The sequence below is a fragment of the Gobius niger genome (assembly GCF_951799975.1).
Source record: "Gobius niger genome assembly, chromosome: 9".
NCBI lineage: Eukaryota > Metazoa > Chordata > Actinopteri > Gobiiformes > Gobiidae > Gobius > Gobius niger.
The window spans coordinates 16,722,137-16,738,578 of NC_136860.1; the positions used below are offsets into that span (position 1 = coordinate 16,722,137).

The window sequence follows — 16,442 nt, forward strand, 5'->3', positions numbered from 1 at the left end:
GGTTAATGCTTTGTGCTCTTGAAACATAAACACCATGAGAGTCTGACTGTCCTCTCCATGTAGGGCTGTATAGCTCTGGAGACAAACTCTGAATTCCCGAATAGATCATTGTGGTTTTGTAGAGTTTACTTTACTTTGAAACACTTCATCAGCAAAAAATGCATTATTTACTTTTTTTTTCTGCGCCTAGGAAGGAGAAAAAAAAACTTTAAAATAATGTCAGTCTGCGCATGCGTAGATTCTCCAGCGGGCGTCTCCAAGTCCCACACTTGACTGATGCTGAGCGGCTGATATGGACCTTTCCGATTCAGATGACTATCTTTAGTTTACACTTTCTGCAAATTCCTTAAATATCCGAGCAAATAAAGTCACGGCAGAGGTTTAACGTTTTGTGTCGGTGAGTAGTTTTACAGTTTTATTCTTCAACTTTTTTATACTCCTGTTTTACTACTTTTTCATTAACTTTAGGAGCGAACAAAGAGGTTTTATTTAGGCCAAGGCGGTCGTTTGAGGATAAAATGTAGACTTATTTTTACAATCTCCTTGTTTTCATATTTGCATAACTTTCTTGCTAAATAATGCATGTAAGTGTCGTCGCCTCTAACTCTTAATGTAAACAGAAACGTGACATTTTTGGCTGCGTCCTCATTTACATAATGACATGGGTTTGTTTTCCCAATAAATAAAAAGTGAAGCAGCAACAACATTGCTCTGCCTTTCACAGCTGGATCATTTCACTGGCTCCTTGGAAATAAAGTCACTGGGAATTGTGAAAGTTGGACATTTTCCATGAGTATAATGTAATATATTGATAGAACAGAAATGTGCATGTTTGAACAGGGCTTTCTAGTAATTCCCCGACCTGGCCTCTTGCTATTATGGCAATTCATCAATAACTTGTGAAATATAAACACTCAGTCATTACTGCACTGTGACCACCTGGGTTTTATCAGCTTTATCAAAATTCCACAGTTAAGACTATTAGAAAGAACAGACAGACTATTTAATCTTGTATTTTTTGAAAGAACTGAATAAAATTGGTGGTAATCAATCAATTATGTAACTTTCATCTTTAGTTGATAAAGTAAGGAAAGGCTTGACGGTTTAAAACACAATGAATGTGGTGAATCTTTGGCATATCAGAAATGTTGGCTCTTAATGTCTTATTCACGACTTCATGTTTAAAGCAAAGATAAACATTCCCCAGCTCAGTGAAGGCGCCTTCTGTAAAGACTCACTTGTCAGATAACTATTTCCTCCAGCATTTACACGAAGTCAAAACAAACCGCCTATAAACTGTCCTTTACCCACGGCCTCTCTTGCAGGGGAGGCGTCCTGGTGTTAAAATGGCCCTGACTGGGTTGGTCCTGGTGTGTCTGCTTCAGGCTGCAGTCTCACAGCTCATACCCCGGGGTCCCAGGCCCATCCCAGGACGAGGGGACGATCCTTTCGTCACCCCCGCGCCACTTCCAACTCCGCCCCCCAACCCTCAGGCGTGTGACAGTGAGTGACACAAGGGGTTTATAAAACGCTCTTCAGGAAGTAACTTCAATAACTGCTTTAAACTGGATGAATTGGGGGCATCATTTTCCTGCTTGTTTTGTATGGATTACTGACCCACATATTTTTAAACTACTAAAACACAGTATACAATTCTGAACTCACCATTTAAAGTGGTTGGTTGTGAGAGGAAGAGCATAAAATATTTCCATGTGAGAAGGAGAATGAAAAAAATGTAAAAGTTGACTAAAACTTACATTTGCAATCTTTTTGCACCATCCAATCAGAATCAGAATAGTAGTTATTGCCGTTGTTTGGAACAGGTTCACAAACTAGGAATTGTTCTTGGTACAATCGTGCAACATGAAACATATAACACAGAATTTAGATGAAAATAAGCTATAAAACTTTAAAACTATAAGGCGATAGGGGAAGATTATTATTATTATTGTTTTTAAAGTAGCATGATAAAGATTACAACCATTTGACAGAACAACAGTGGTATTTTATTCACAGATGTGCAGGTGTATTAAGTGATAGCAGCGGAGCTAAGTGTGCACATACCACATAGGGCAATAGAATAGAGCAAATGGCTGGAACAGGTTATTGCATTCATGAGTCTGATACAAAGAAATTATTTATTGAAAAATGTTTTTATTAATGACATAAGACCATCAAGTATTTTTTTTATTTACATGTTAATTCTTAAAACACTAAACAATGAGCTTCTTTAATGGTAGTAAATATATCGTTCAATGAAGTATTATGTCTAGATTTTTCGATAAGCAGAGGTATGCGTTACAAATGCTCTGTTTTCTTCTCTTAGGAGAGATCGACTGTCCCGTCAAGTTGTACTTCACCATCGACACCTCCGAAACCATCGCGCTGCAGGAGTCCCCCCCAGGTCAGCTGTTCAGAAGCATCCGAGAATTCACAAAGATGTTTGCCCGGCGGCTGGACGAGGGGGACTACAAGGGCCAGATCAGGATCACGTGGTCTATCGGCGGCTTGCACTACTCCCAAACCCAGGAGGTTTTCAGCCCCTTCAACACCAAGACCAACTTCATCCGCAGCCTGGACAGCATCAACTACCTGGGCAAGGGCACCTACACGGACTGCGCCCTCAAGAACATGACGCACCAGATGAGCCGCCATTACTCCGGCACAAACGCTGTGCTCTTCGCTGTGGTCATCAGTGACGGGCACGTTACTGGGAGCCCGTGTGGGGGCATTAAGGCCATGGCAGATAAAGCCAGGGAGGCGGGCATCCACACTTTTGCGGTGGCAGCGACCAGGCAAATCGATGAAGCGGGGATGAGGGAGATCGCCAGCTCGCCCACTGAAGTCTACAGGGATGACTTCATAGCAGTGGACTTGGTCGACGGGCGGCCCAGGATAATGACGGAGACGATCGATCGCATCATAAAAACCATGGTGAGGATGAACACTTCACTTTAAGATCAAGAAATGTACACGTTACGGTGTTGCTTTCTATTTGTGTGACATGCAATCAATTAAATAAGAACAATTAAACAGTAGGATATACCCAAATATATTTCCAAAAGTAGTCTCTAAACCCAAGGTAAATTAGTAGGCTTCAATGTTTATGTTGTATGCTTTTTTATTTGTTTGGGGACAGCGTACAATAATACAATGGCCAAGACAAAGTGATTGGATAATGCTTGGTTATAGCGTTAATTCACTAGTTCCCCAAATATCTAAATTATCTGAACAGTAGTTCGCAGGCTTTACTGACAAGTGGTTGAACAGATTAGCTTGCAGTAGTTTCTCAGGATAACCCAGTCCAGTTGACTTTGAAAACCTTTCCTACAATAACGAGCTTTGTTTTTCTTTCTTTTCTTACACAGAAATATCAAGCTTATTTACAGGTAAGAACAGCAACAAAATTATAGTTACAGAAAATATCCTGTTCACAAAACATAGAAATTGTTATGAATTGCATTGATGTTTTGTTCCTTTTAGTGCTTTAAACCTAAGTGTTATGAGACTCTTGGGCCCTGGGGTCAAAAAGGTCCCAGAGGGTTAAAGGTACAGTATGAGAAACGTATTGACACATTTCTGTAACCCTACTAGCACAGCATAAGCATAACATGGGTTTTGGCGTATTTCACAGGGAATCAAAGGAACAAGGGGGTTTGTTGGGCTAAAAGGGGAAAAGGGCAGACAGGTAGGAAAACCATCTTTATGCATCAACAGCCATTTCTGTCAGTGCTGCTGCTGAGTGTGAGTGTTTCACAGGGAGACCCCGGCATAGAGGGTCCCATCGGTCGGCCTGGACCAAAGGTTTGAATTAAGCATCTCCTAAATATTTCTGCACTGTTTTGGGAGTTGTGTTTGATTTCAATACATGTTCTGTTTTCAAAAGGGAGGAATTGGCCCTAAAGGTGAAAAGGTAGGCGTCATAATCATATATATATTACATTTAACATCACTGGAGTTTGATGTCTGCTTTTTATAAACAGGGTGACGTTGGAACATTAGGAACAAAGGTACGTTTTTGATAGAAATTATTTGAATTTAAAAAGGAATATTATTTGATTACATTTACCTCGCCATCCTTCAGGGAACAGCAGGGCTTCCAGGCAGAAATGGGACTGATGGACAAAAGGTACTTAGGCCACATTTCAACATGTTGTAAATGAATAAATGAGAAATGGTATTGTTTTATTAGGGTAAACTTGGGCGCATTGGAGCTCCAGGCTGTAAAGGGGATCCGGGAGACAAGGTGAGTTTTACTATTGTGGATATACTGCAAAGAGAAGTTGATAGGTATTTGCATTGGTGGAATCATTTTGCTGTTTAAAAGGGCCCAGATGGTCATCCCGGAGATGTGGGTGACTCGGGACAGCCAGGCAACAGAGGTGACAAGGTCTGTATCCCATCTATATAACTGTATGCATTTACACAAATGTGAAAGGGAACCAGTGCATCTAGTTTCAAGATAATAAAGGTGTGAAGCTAAAACCTTTGTAACAGAAATTAAATACAAGATCCGCCTTTGCTTTCCAAACATTATCATGTATTATGCAAGCAATTAATCAGGGGTTCTTAAAGTTTTCACACATAATACCACCTCGTAAAATATTTAATCTTCCACGTATCACCAGTTTTAGATCATGAAAAACCCAAGACTGGGCCTAAAAATGATGTGTTAATTTCTGATAAATTATCCCTTATTAGACAGAACCACCTGAAAAAGCCCAAGCACCACCAGTAGAGCACGCACCACAGTTTGAGAAACACTGCAATATACACACAATTGTTTGTTATGTCCAGGCAAAACAAACGTGAATTTCAACACTAATTCTTCATTAATCTCATAATGGGTTTCAGGGTGACGCTGGAAACCCAGGAAGGCCAGGTCCTCCAGGCACAGCCGGAGAACAAGGACCTAAGGTGACTTTATGTTTAACATAACTCTACATCTTTAAAATAAATGTAAATTTACAAAACTGTATTAATGTTGCAGGGTGAAAGAGGAAGTCCTGGGAACCCTGGGGAGCAAGGGTTAAAAGGACCAAAGGTATTGCCCGTGTCATGTCATAATGATGATTTATAAATAAAAAGATTGAGCACGGTCACAGTGTGTTTTATTATCAGGTAGAGATGATGTTAATACCGGCCTGTTTTGCTTCCTACTTATTAGAAATCATTTTCAAAAACTAATCACCTACAATATCCTTAACATCGCCCCTTTAGTTTCACATTAGTGCACTCAGAGGACTCTGAATGAAAAACACTCAGCTCACAACAGCCATTATCTCATAATTGTTTTTTGCATATTTCAGAATCCATTTACAAAATCGTGCTTGTTTTCTGTCTCAATTCAAATGCAGTGCCTTTTTGCAGGGGCTTAATGGAGCACCGGGTCAACCAGGAGAAACCGTATGATTTACTTTTAATTCTCAAATGTACTTTCTAAAGTAAAACACTGAGCAGTAATAATTTGCTCATCGTTCCTCACAGGGGAGAAGAGGAAGTCCTGGTCCTAAGGGCACACCAGGACGTAATGGACCAAAGGGAGAAAAGGCAAGTAAAAGTGAACTAGTTTTGTTCCAAACACAAAGCTGCGGCCTTGTTGTTCGTCAGAGATAAGGCGCAGTTTGATCAAGAAAAATTGTGTGGGAGTAATGTGAGTTTCAAAACTCCCAGAGGAATGCTCCAGCTCCAAAACACTTCCTGTCTGCTGTAATTTGGCCCATTTTCAAGCTAATAGACCCTGTAATGGGAGTCCCTGGACAATTCATTCACACACCCTGCTGAAGCCTCACTTCTTTTGACTTGCCTCTGTTCGTGGGTTGATTTGGCATACTCTGACGCATTTATTTTTAGGGTGATCTCGGGCCACCTGGAAGCACTGGTCGTCCCGGTGAAGATGGGCAGAAGGGGACCAAGGTGAGACGAGTCTAACCTGACAGTAAAATGAGTCAGCATTCTCTGCAAAAGCCAGCAGCTTTCCTTTGAATTTCAATGTGCTAGAAACACCCACGTTTCCCCAGATGTAGGTCTGAGGGAGAGGAAATTTAAAGGGAATCGTGAAAGGGAGTGTCTGTTTTAACAAGAATGGTTTACATCATTTTAGCTGATAAGGAATAGACTTTGTTGGATATTTGGATGAACCTTTAACCTGCAGTTAAGCGATATGACGTCCTTTACAAATAAACAAAATATCCTGTCTCCATGGAGTCCTATGACCTAAATATAACCTGTTATCCCTTTTGATAGCTACAAAATGTAATATTTCAGTTAATGTTCCTGAACAAAAAAAATGCACATCAGTATAGGGCTGCAACTAACGATTATTTTGGTAATCGATTAATCTACCGATTATTTCTACGATTACTCGATTAATCGTTTGGCTGTGAAAGGTGCATGGAAATTGTATTTTTTTCAATTTTTTGACCACATAAGCTAAAGTGGCGCCGCTTGAGGACACGTGGATGGAGTAAACTTAAAGTAAACATTCGTAGGAGGCTCTTTGTGCTAATTCTGCTTTCTGATTGGACGAGACAAAGACAGATATTTGTGAAATTTACGGTGTACAAAACACTGCAGACCCTCACTTTAAAAACAATGTAGGTTTTCATCCAAAATACATAATTGTCATGTCTTTTTTGCTCAATTTTAGCCTGTGTTTACTAGAAAACGATTAATCGATTACTGAAATAGTTGACAACTATTTTAGTAATCGATTAGTTGTCGATTAATCGATTAGTTGTTTCAGCCCTACATCAGTATCTTTCAGAGCCTCCAGATAAGAACTGTATGGGGTTACGACCACCATGAATCGTTCTGGAAGGAGTGTATAAACCAACTTTATTATCTGGTTTGAACAGACGAGCATGAAGAGTCAACCCAGTCCAGTTGACAACTTACATTTCTACTTTGATGTCAAGCAATTTTGGAAAGCACTCACCAACTCAAACCGAGTATGGCTGGAGAACAAAAGCCAATATCGAAGTTTCTTTAACTGTGTTTGTTTCCCTTAGGGGGAAATAGGACTTCCTGGTCCAAGAGGTTCACCTGGAGAAGTTGGAGGTCCTGGATTAAATGTGGGTTTATAAACCATCAATAGCTAACATAAACTTTCGGGATGTGTTTAAAGATCACCTAATGTTCTAAAGTTCATTTGCAGGGCTTTGTGGGTAATCCTGGAGACCCGGGACCAAGGGGTGAACCAGGACCGCCAGGCCCAATAGTAAGTACCGAGCCATAGCATCTGTATAGCCTTTAAAGTGTGGACCTACATGTGTGTTTTCTTTTTAAGGGCGACAAAGGAAGGCAAGGCCTCAGCTTTTCTGGATCAAGGGGACCCCCGGTATGATTTTTGTTTTAGTCCTATTGTTCTAATACATTTCATTAGTGAAATTAGTACAATAATGTGGCGTTTTTGTTTTCAGGGAGACAAAGGTGATTCAGGCAGGAAAGGCCCGAGAGGCGGCAGAGGTGATTGTGGCGCTAAAGGAGAGGCTGGGACCAAAGGACTGTCCGGAGAGCCTGTAAGATCAATGTTGATGTCATGTGTTGAAGCTTCATAGATTTTGATACCAGTCCAACACAACTCTGTACATATAAGCAAATCCTGAACATACTATTTCACTAAGTCGATTTTTGACATTTCAGGGTGGACCAGGGGAACAGGGTTATCCAGGAGAGAGAGGACTAAGAGGGGCGCCAGGTCCTGATGTAAGCTGCAGAAATTTAATCCCAATTTAACACCCAACATTTACATTTTTTCTGTGTTTTTTTTATGTAGGGAGATCCCGGGCCAATGGGTGATCCTGGACTGACAGTAAGAACAGTTTTCAGTATTACACAGCAGTAAATAAACCTTTTTTCATCACTATAAGCTTTTATATATACTTTTGGAGGAAGGCCAAGACTTTAAGAAGCAATTCACCATTAATATTAGCACATACTCTTCCCGTTGCTCTGTAAAGTGTGAAAGCATGTTCTTGTGATTGCAGGAGTGTGATGTTATGACCTACATCCGAGAGACGTGTGGTTGCTGTGGTTTGTTTACATCTCTGACAAATATTAGAATTGATATAGTTATACGTCATACTTGAGGTTGTAAGAGATGTTGTTTGTTTCAGATTGTGAAAAGCACTGCGGAGCCCTGGACATTGTGTTTGTCATCGACAGTTCAGAAAGCGTTGGGCTGACAAACTTTACCCTCGAAAAGAACTTTGTTATCAACACCATGAACAGATTGGGATCTATGGCCAGCGATCCTTCTTCATCTACTGGTAAAAATTTGAAGAGTTTCTTTGTAGAAGGTGGTAAAAAATGAGATTATCAGCTACTCTTTCTTTTGTTACGTTTTTGATAAATGATCAATGTAGGTACAAGGGTCGGAGTTGTACAGTACAGCCACAATGGGACCTTTGAAGCCATACGCCTCGATGACCCAAGCATAAACTCCATATCGGCTTTCAAAATGGCCGTGAAGAAGTTGGAGTGGATCGCAGGGGGGACGTTCACCCCTTCAGCCTTGAAATTTGCTTATGACACTTTGATTCGCGACAGCAAGAGGGCCCGCTCCAAAGTGTCAATGGTGGTCATCACAGATGGCCGATTTGACCCACGGGATGATGAAGATCTGCTGAACTACATATGCAGCGATGCACAAGTGGAAGTGAACGCCATCGGGGTCGGAGACATGTTCGGAAAGACGCAACAAACCGAGACGCTCCTGTCTATAGCGTGCAATAATAATAAACGTGTGAATGAAATGCGCCGTTATGCTGATCTTATGGCTGAGGACTTTATTGACAAAGTGGAGACTTGGATCTGTCCTGGTAAGTGTTACACTGTGAAAACTATACAGCATTTGTATAAATACTGCTAAATTATTTTTATTTTTTATCCAGAACCTTTCACCGTGTGCCCAGACCTTCCCTGTAAACAAGGCAAGTCAGATTTTCTATCCTAATAAAAGTGTATCTCACATAATATCATGAGTGTATGATCAAACAGTGGAATAATATAATCTCTGCCAACGTCAGATTTCATTTCAACAGTCCACATACTAATTTCCTGTGCTTTGATTTTAGAACCTGATGTGGCCCCCTGCGTGAACAGACCAGTGGATCTGGTCTTTCTACTGGACGGTTCAGAAAGACTGGGGAATGATAACTTTCGTCGTGCAGGTGAACTTGTTCGAACAGTGGCAGGCCATCTGGGACTTGCGAAGAGTAAAAGTGATCGTACGCGAGCACGCTTGGCTCTAGTGGAGTTTGGCAAAGAAAATGAGCACATCGTGGCCTTCCCTCTCACTCATGACCCCACCCTAGTCTCTGCCGGCCTGGGAGATTTACGTTATCTGGACTCCTCCTCAAACATAGGCTCAGCCATCTTCTCCACCATTGACAATGTGCTCCGCCAGGGTGAGGTCAGGCGCTATGCAGAACTCTCTTTTGTTTTCATCACGGATGGTGTAACAGCCACTGGAAACTTAGAGGAGGCTGTGAGTGCCATGCGCAGGGCACACGTGGTCTCCACAGTGATTGCAACAGGAAATGATGTTGACCAGGATGTCTTAAAGAAGCTGGCCATGGGCGACGAAGATGCCATCTTTCAGGCACAGGATTTGGCGAGTCTACTCCGATCATCTTTGTTTAACAAATTCATTAGATGGGTTTGTTGAAAAAGTCTTACAAAGGACTTGCTGGTGCTATTGTATCTTATTCAATATTTTTTTTAATTATGCTTCAGCGCTGAAAGATTTGCACTTACTTCTTACGACATCTAAGAAAGCAATCTCTAAAATCAATTTCTGAACCATATTTAGTCAAAAAGATTTATTGCAGCTGTGCCTTGACAGAAAAACCTTAAACAAAACGTATGCAATACATACAGTATGTTTGTACAAGCAGAATCAAGTAAACTACTCCTAAAGCAGAGCATGCTTAAACACAGTTCTTCACAGCCTGTTTGCGGCTGATTTCCACAGAATCAGTCTGTTTGGTCTCTGAGTGGGAGCATGAAAAATGGACGGCTGGAAGAGTTCATCTGGCTTATCCTGTATGTTCACTGCTCCCTTGCTTCACATCATGTCCAGCTGCACAGGAAGAGGGGACAGACTAAGAGTTATGTCTCAACTCTCTGGACACGTCATTTATGCTCAAAGAAGTAAACATGGGTATACAGAGACTATAAATACTTTGGGCATTAACGCTATATTGGAGAATGCGCAAAGGCCAAACACAGAAACACATTTGTAATCATCAACTAACACTTGTACACTGCTGAACATTGGCACACTATGTTAGCTCTACATTTTCTCATCACCCCCAAAATACAACCTTCTCTTCTCACTCCCACAAATAAAGAACCAAAGAAAGCGCACCAAGTCATCGACATCTCCTGTGTCTTCTGCAGGTGGGGCAGCCATTTCCTCCTCCTTTTCTTCCACAACCAGAAACTGGAAACATGGATACAATATGACTATCACTTCAGGTTTAAATTATTTGTCAGCCTCGTGTTTTATATCCACCTGGTTAGCCTCCTGTTTTGATATTGTACTTCCTTCAACTTCATCCTTGCTGATCAGAGTGACTCGGTCTGTTGAAAAGAACAGTGAAGCACGCATTTAGGTATGTTTGGCACCAATTGAAGCCATGAAACAAGGTTTATCATACCTTGAACCAGCAGATCCCAGAAGACTTCAAGCCCTCTGTTTGGGATGCTTCTTTTCAAGGACTGGAGATAACTATTGTACAACTCTGCATTCCCCAGCTGGAAACAGAAAGATTAAGACAGTCTCCTAAAAGCTCACAGCTCATCATCTGCTCACATCCACAAGAACACTGGCCACTGTTCAAGTTGGGATAAAATTAATAGACTCAATATTTTCTTCTCAAGTTGACTTCTAATCTCCCTAAAAGAGCTAAAGCTATGCAGCGTAATGTTTCAAAATTATTCCAACTCCCACAACATGCACCAATCACACTCAAACAGAACTGGTGAAAGTTTACTCACCTTCACTGACTGCTCTCTGAAAGCCTGGATACAGGTGATGCTTTTCATGTAGTAGTGTGTGTTCTTGTTGCTAAGCAACTGCTCTATCCTGTGAGTCAGCTGCTGACAGACTGGGAAGGACACAAGGGTCACCACAACCAAACGAAAGGATAAACACGATTACTGAGGCTTAACACAAGTCACAAGAGAAGATGTAACAAGAGAAAGGCTTGCGGGAACAATGTACATGAACAGAAACAATCTGAAGCTCACCTTCTCCAAATGGAAGAGTCTTTTGTTTGAGGAGAGTGCAGAAGTCCCGTGCTGGATCCACACTTCCCACCTACAGAGTTCAACAAAAATTCAACAAGTGAGAATGGAGGTTTCTAAAATACACTGTAAATGCTCAACTACTTTTGTTTGAAACACCTGTACTTCAAATAAAATGAGACCTACACTGTTCCATCAAAGAGCAGCGCTGCACTCACCGAGGTCACAGAGCCTTCAGCAATGTCAGCCAAGTTATAGTCCTCGTCCTCTTCATCTTTTTTGGCCTTTTTGGCATCGGTTTCCTCAGATCTGCAAGGGCCGAGAAGAGATGCATTTTATGACCCATTAAACGTATTCCTGGCTGACCACAAATCCGGGCATTATAGTTGAAGGGCATTTAAAAAAAACACTTGAACATAACGGAGCACTTACTCTTTGCCAAAGATCTGTGCACTTGTCTTTTTTGTTTTTTTCTTTTCCACTTCAGTGAGAGGAAACATCTTCTTGAGCTCATTAAGAGGACCCTGGCTGCGCTGGTTGATCACCTCGGGTCGCTCCAAAGCATCTTTTAACCATGGTTCCATGGGGGGAAGAGGGGTCCCAGGGCTGACGGCTCGATGGTGCAGGCACTTAAATAGGAATTACTTTTAACTGACAAGATCGGATTAGACTTCATAAAGACGTAAAACATAAAATGATAACATCTCTTTAGTATCTTAAAAATGTCATTGTTTAATGTAATGCATAAACTCGTGGAGTGGGGGTAACAAGGGGTATTTATTTAAGGTTCTAATTGTGGTTCATTTTGAAATGGTTTAATTTCGGTTATTAGTATTTTAGTACGATTTCATCTTTCATTTGGAGTACCTGGAAGTGCCTCTGGAAGGCAGGGTTTGGAATATGATGGACTTTCAACATGTCTTTTTGTTCCCCGCTCTCATCCTCCCCAACCAGCATCATGGAGTCAATGAGCGAATCTACAGCAGACAGCTGAGTTTCTGAAGTAAATATGTCAAACAGGATAAAGTTATTTAAACACATAATGGCTGTATACCTTTTCTGCTGTACTCTCCCATATAAAGTACTTAAATTTATGTAAACTAAAGATTTGTACCGGAGGGATCGAACTTCTTGTTTTTAAGAGAAGGGAATGCGAACTGTCGGAGGTCTTCTGTAAAAGGCAGCTGGAAGTAGAGCAAGCACTGAGGAGACAAAAGTTGAATGCATAAAAGATACAGACATTAGGTATATAACACTGGCAAGAAAACAATCTATATAATCTCACCTCATAGTCCTGCTTGACACATGGAAAAGCAGCACCAACTTGAGGATTGCTACTTTTGTTGTAAGCATATCGTACGATTGCAGCCATATTAAGCTGATCCAGCGCTCGGATGAGAGCAGATAGTGCAATTCCAGCATGCTATACATAAGAAGTAAAGGTTAAAATGTACAATAAAAAATAAATGTGTCACTGTACGAGTAAAGCTCATAGTACAGATAATCACCTCATCATCTTTGGCGGCAAATATCTTGAGAACCTGGTTTCCCATAAACTGATGACGCTGGATCTATAGAAAGTTACACATGTCTACATTGGTCGATTTCATTTAAAAATGATTGTATCGTATACTATATTTGCATATCTTTACACAATGCTTGAGACCATTGATTTCAGGAGAATAGGAATTGTTTTCTACCGTGTGTTGTTTTGCAAAGCCAAGAACAGCAAAGCATTTTCCATCATGCCTATATTTCATTTGTTCTTGGTCCACTTTGGAGAAGGGAACAATGTCACTGCCATAACGGAAACCTGTAAACAGGTTAATAAACATGAGTTGTTTGGTATTTACTTGAAATAAAAACAATGTGTTAGTATTGCTTACCTTGAATGGTGTCATCTGCTTGTACCTCGGTTTCATTGTCGTCATCTAGACAGTAAACAGTCTCTTTCTTCACATCATCTTTCTGGTTTGACTGAGCATCAACAGTCATCCAGGTTTTCTTCAGTTTTTCTTCTGTAACCTGAGAGATAAAAGCACATATGTGGGTTCAATTTACTTTGTATCAGACGAGGTTGCACAAAATGGGCACAGAACTTACTGCTTTATAGCCAACAATTCGGATGGATAGTGAACTGCCAATGGTCAGTTGACAAGGCCAAGCCATGGGTCTTCTCTCAATACGCTTAAACATATAAAGCTGTTCAAGTGCATTCCTGTCAAGGCACATTCAATTGAAATGTATTGGGAAAATCACAGTTAAAAGGCTCCATTTAAACTGAACAACAGATATTATACCTGAAGCTATAGACTTCCTCAAGACCATCCTCCTCATCCAGGCTCAGCATGATGTGTTTGACCATGTCCACACCCTGCTGCTGCTCCCGGGACAAGCCTTTGCCTGATCCTGGATGTCCAGAGGTTCCTCCATCACCATCCCCATTTCCCTCATCCTCTTCTTCAACAGGAAACGGAAGACTAGGCAGAAAATGGGTTTTGTTATAAAGAAGATGTAGCTCAAGTTCTCAAACAACAAATCATTGTTGTATTGCTGCTGTAAAGTGACATGTAGAGCGTGTTCTTACAAAAATTGTAGGGTAATTCCAGACTTTTTCAGGTTTTCAATAATAACGTCCAGGTTATCAGGGCTAGCCTGTGTGTTGAGGTCTGTCAAAACAGCAATGATGAGTCGCTCAAACTTCTTCCCTCTGAAAAATAGATGCAGATGTATTGTTAAAAGTTGTATCGGCAAGATCTGGTTTAACTGAACATATACATCACATATACAAATGTCTTACTTTGTTTCTGTCTGAAGGAGGTCCATACAGACCACAACAGCATCCAGCCCTGCATAAATAACAGATAAGGAGCCAACAATTTCCTGTTTCCTGTTTTTTTTTGCCAAGAACTACTGTAGACACAATACAGTTGGCAAGAAGTTTATAAAGTAGTTAAGCTGAAGAGCCATTAACAAAACATAGAGCCCTACCTACCTTAACATGATGAAATAAAGTTTGATTTGAACAGAACAGAACAGCTGAGGCACAATTAAGATTGTATCTTGCCACTTTTGCTCCCTGGGCCTTAGCTTAAGCTTGACATGTGCTGGAAGAGGGGGAGTAATGAAAAGAATGTCCAAACTAACAAATATGGTTATTTTTGTTTTACTGAGGGTGTTGGAGAAAGTTTCTGTCCCGCATAAACCACAATGTTCCACAATTAAAGATAGGACAATATATCCACAAAGCACAGAACACTTAACGTAACGTTCATTGTGTCTACTTGTGTTCTAGTATCACTTTTTAGGTTCGCCATCTGCAGGCCGGCAGATGGCTGAAACATGTAAAGTTAAAAGATCTTTAACATCTCTAACCTTAGTGTCTGACAAAACAAACCTAAAAAGTGATACTAAAGCACAGAACACAATCAAAAGCTGTTAGGCCTTGAGCGCAGGAAGCGTCCACAGATCCCCCACCTGTCTGTAATAAAAGCATGCCTGGCTTTTAAAATTCATAGTCCATAAGATACCCCCATTTACTATTACTTGTTTGCACATAATCTTGTTCTTTTTTTTAATGATCTGGAGAGCCGATGTAACAAGTGAATTTCTCCATTGTGAGATCAATAAAGTTCTGTCTTATCTTATTGTAAAGACACACCTTGAGTCATACTTCCACCAATTGAAACCATAAATACATAAAACTTGATACATAAATTTACCATTCAAGTAAAACTTACAGCAAATGACAAAATGGCCTTTATATTACCTCTTAACTCTCGAAGATGGTTTTATGTAATGTGCATATAATTTGTAGTTTAAAAGGATACAATCTGCCTGCTGACTTTCTGGTTGGATTTGATTGGCAATTTCTTCCAGAAGCTCAAAGTCTGGGATCATTAGGCGGCGATGCACTGAGATGTGTTGGTACTGATCATCCCGGTGCAGGGAGTTTTTCGTACCATCTGTCCCAAAAAGAACCAAAGCCAGCTCGTCCTTTGTCTCAGCGAAGACCTGTGATAGTAACACAGTGCACATTGGGTTGTCTGCTATAATAGGGCTATATAGAAAACACATAGTGGGTGGGAATTTACCTGGCGTTGGACAAACTTCTGCATCACCTTTTTGGCAAGTTCAAACGGAGGCTCTTCCCCAGGAGCCGAGTTGGACATGGAGAAGCCCACGTCCATGCACAATACCAATGCTGACTGCACATAGACATTTCCGCATTGAGTGATTAGAAACCCGTGCTTAAGCGTTTTATGTACTAAAGATTACATGTCATTATAATATATTCATTTTTTAAATATGTTTGTAGCATCTATAGAGGCAGCTTGTGTCAACTGTAAAACATGCCTCAACATGCCTAAGCGACTGTCACTACTCTGTGCCTAAACTAACCAGTAAACAATGTAATCCCTTACCCCGAATAATCTAATTAAATGTGGAGAATGCAAAAAAGGGACGCCATGTGTTTGAAACCGGACATTAGTTCTTAAAAAATACATATAAGTACTTACTTTTGATGCCATCTTCTAATTTACACACCACCTAAAGATGCAGTGTTACTCTGTTATGGGTCCGGTGGGAAACAGTTGTGTGAAGGGCAATGAGTTCCGAGCACGACAGCGGAGGCGAATGTAGGCCAGACAGAGGCCGAGCTGCTGTCGCCCCCCAGTGGCAACTTTTCACATAAATATGGCATGCGAGGATAGTGTTTGAATACACATGGATAATATTGGAATAATGCCTACAGTTTAACAACAGAAAACAAAACAAAAACAAAGCTTGATTAAGATCCAGTGAAGGCGATAAACTGAGAAGTATATCAGAGGCACAAGCACAAAACTGTTCCTATCTGGATGTGTTTGAATGACCTGATTGGCCATTACATGTGTTTTATGGTGTCGAAATGAAACTTTAAAGCCACACAGCGTAGAAGGCTCACCTCTCCAAACACATGACTGTAACTTTAACAGGAGTGGGTACGTCTCCAGTTTGTCTCCATAGAGATGTTGACTAAAGGCAGCAGAATTTGAGATTTAAACGGGTTAGGTTTTCATCCAAATCAATTCTTTGATTACCCACTGCAAGCATTGAGTTGAGCTGGTCATTAGGAGCTTGTTTTGTACTGATGCCAACAGTATAGTCCAAAATGTTACACTGTGTGCCTTTAACCCCTTAACGCC

The 16,442-nt window shown here is 40.8% G+C and overlaps 2 protein-coding genes across 3 annotated transcripts; one reads left to right on the plus strand and one right to left on the minus strand.

The window, feature by feature from the left end:
- The first annotated feature begins 203 nt into the window (after positions 1–203).
- Positions 204–10,030, plus strand: LOC306967399 (collagen alpha-2(VI) chain-like). The gene is made up of 28 exons (XM_079562406.1): positions 204–397; positions 1,326–1,503; positions 2,327–2,934; positions 3,369–3,389; positions 3,484–3,549; positions 3,635–3,688; positions 3,760–3,804; positions 3,887–3,913; positions 3,984–4,010; positions 4,085–4,129; positions 4,193–4,246; positions 4,328–4,390; positions 4,855–4,917; positions 4,991–5,044; positions 5,371–5,406; positions 5,488–5,550; positions 5,854–5,916; positions 7,011–7,073; positions 7,157–7,219; positions 7,289–7,339; positions 7,422–7,520; positions 7,645–7,707; positions 7,778–7,813; positions 7,989–8,034; positions 8,118–8,270; positions 8,367–8,822; positions 8,895–8,933; positions 9,078–10,030. Exons 2-28 carry the CDS (start codon positions 1,347–1,349, stop codon positions 9,668–9,670), a joined length of 3,108 nt encoding a protein of 1,035 aa, XP_079418532.1. The 5' UTR covers positions 204–397; positions 1,326–1,346; the 3' UTR covers positions 9,671–10,030.
- An 11-nt stretch (positions 10,031–10,041) lies between these two features.
- LOC306967397 (X-ray repair cross-complementing protein 5-like) lies at positions 10,042–15,869 on the minus strand. Of its 2 annotated transcripts, XM_079562404.1 has the most exons (21): positions 15,774–15,869; positions 15,348–15,461; positions 15,084–15,267; positions 14,054–14,102; positions 13,841–13,963; positions 13,554–13,733; positions 13,357–13,471; positions 13,140–13,278; positions 12,954–13,066; positions 12,762–12,824; positions 12,539–12,676; positions 12,368–12,455; positions 12,121–12,251; positions 11,686–11,882; positions 11,472–11,562; positions 11,257–11,326; positions 11,005–11,114; positions 10,665–10,761; positions 10,520–10,587; positions 10,373–10,447; positions 10,042–10,084 (listed from the first exon to the last, which is right to left on the minus strand). In XM_079562404.1, exons 1-21 carry the CDS (start codon positions 15,783–15,785, stop codon positions 10,070–10,072), a joined length of 2,172 nt encoding a protein of 723 aa, XP_079418530.1. In that variant the 5' UTR covers positions 15,786–15,869; the 3' UTR covers positions 10,042–10,069. The 2 variants fall into 2 exon arrangements, with proteins under 2 accessions (XP_079418530.1, XP_079418529.1); XM_079562403.1 differs by lacking the exon at positions 10,042–10,084 and having other exon boundaries at positions 10,111–10,447.
- Between the last annotated feature and the right edge of the window lie 573 nt (positions 15,870–16,442).

Bases quoted from the DNA above. Each gene is read 5' to 3' on its own strand.
- LOC306967399 (XM_079562406.1), top strand. From the start codon at position 1,347: ATGGCCCTGACTGGGTTGGTCCTGGTGTGTCTGCTTCAGGCTGCAGTC. The intron at 8,035-8,117 runs GTTTGTTTACAT...TGTTTGTTTCAG, and splicing joins AGAGACGTGTGGTTGCTGTG to ATTGTGAAAAGCACTGCGGA. The intron at 8,934-9,077 runs GCAAGTCAGATT...CTTTGATTTTAG, and splicing joins AGACCTTCCCTGTAAACAAG to AACCTGATGTGGCCCCCTGC.
- LOC306967397 (XM_079562403.1), bottom strand. The intron at 13,472-13,553 runs GTATAATATCTG...GTGCCTTGACAG, and splicing joins GAGGAAGTCTATAGCTTCAG to GAATGCACTTGAACAGCTTT. The intron at 12,456-12,538 runs GTGAGATTATAT...TTGTCTCCTCAG, and splicing joins GTGTCAAGCAGGACTATGAG to TGCTTGCTCTACTTCCAGCT.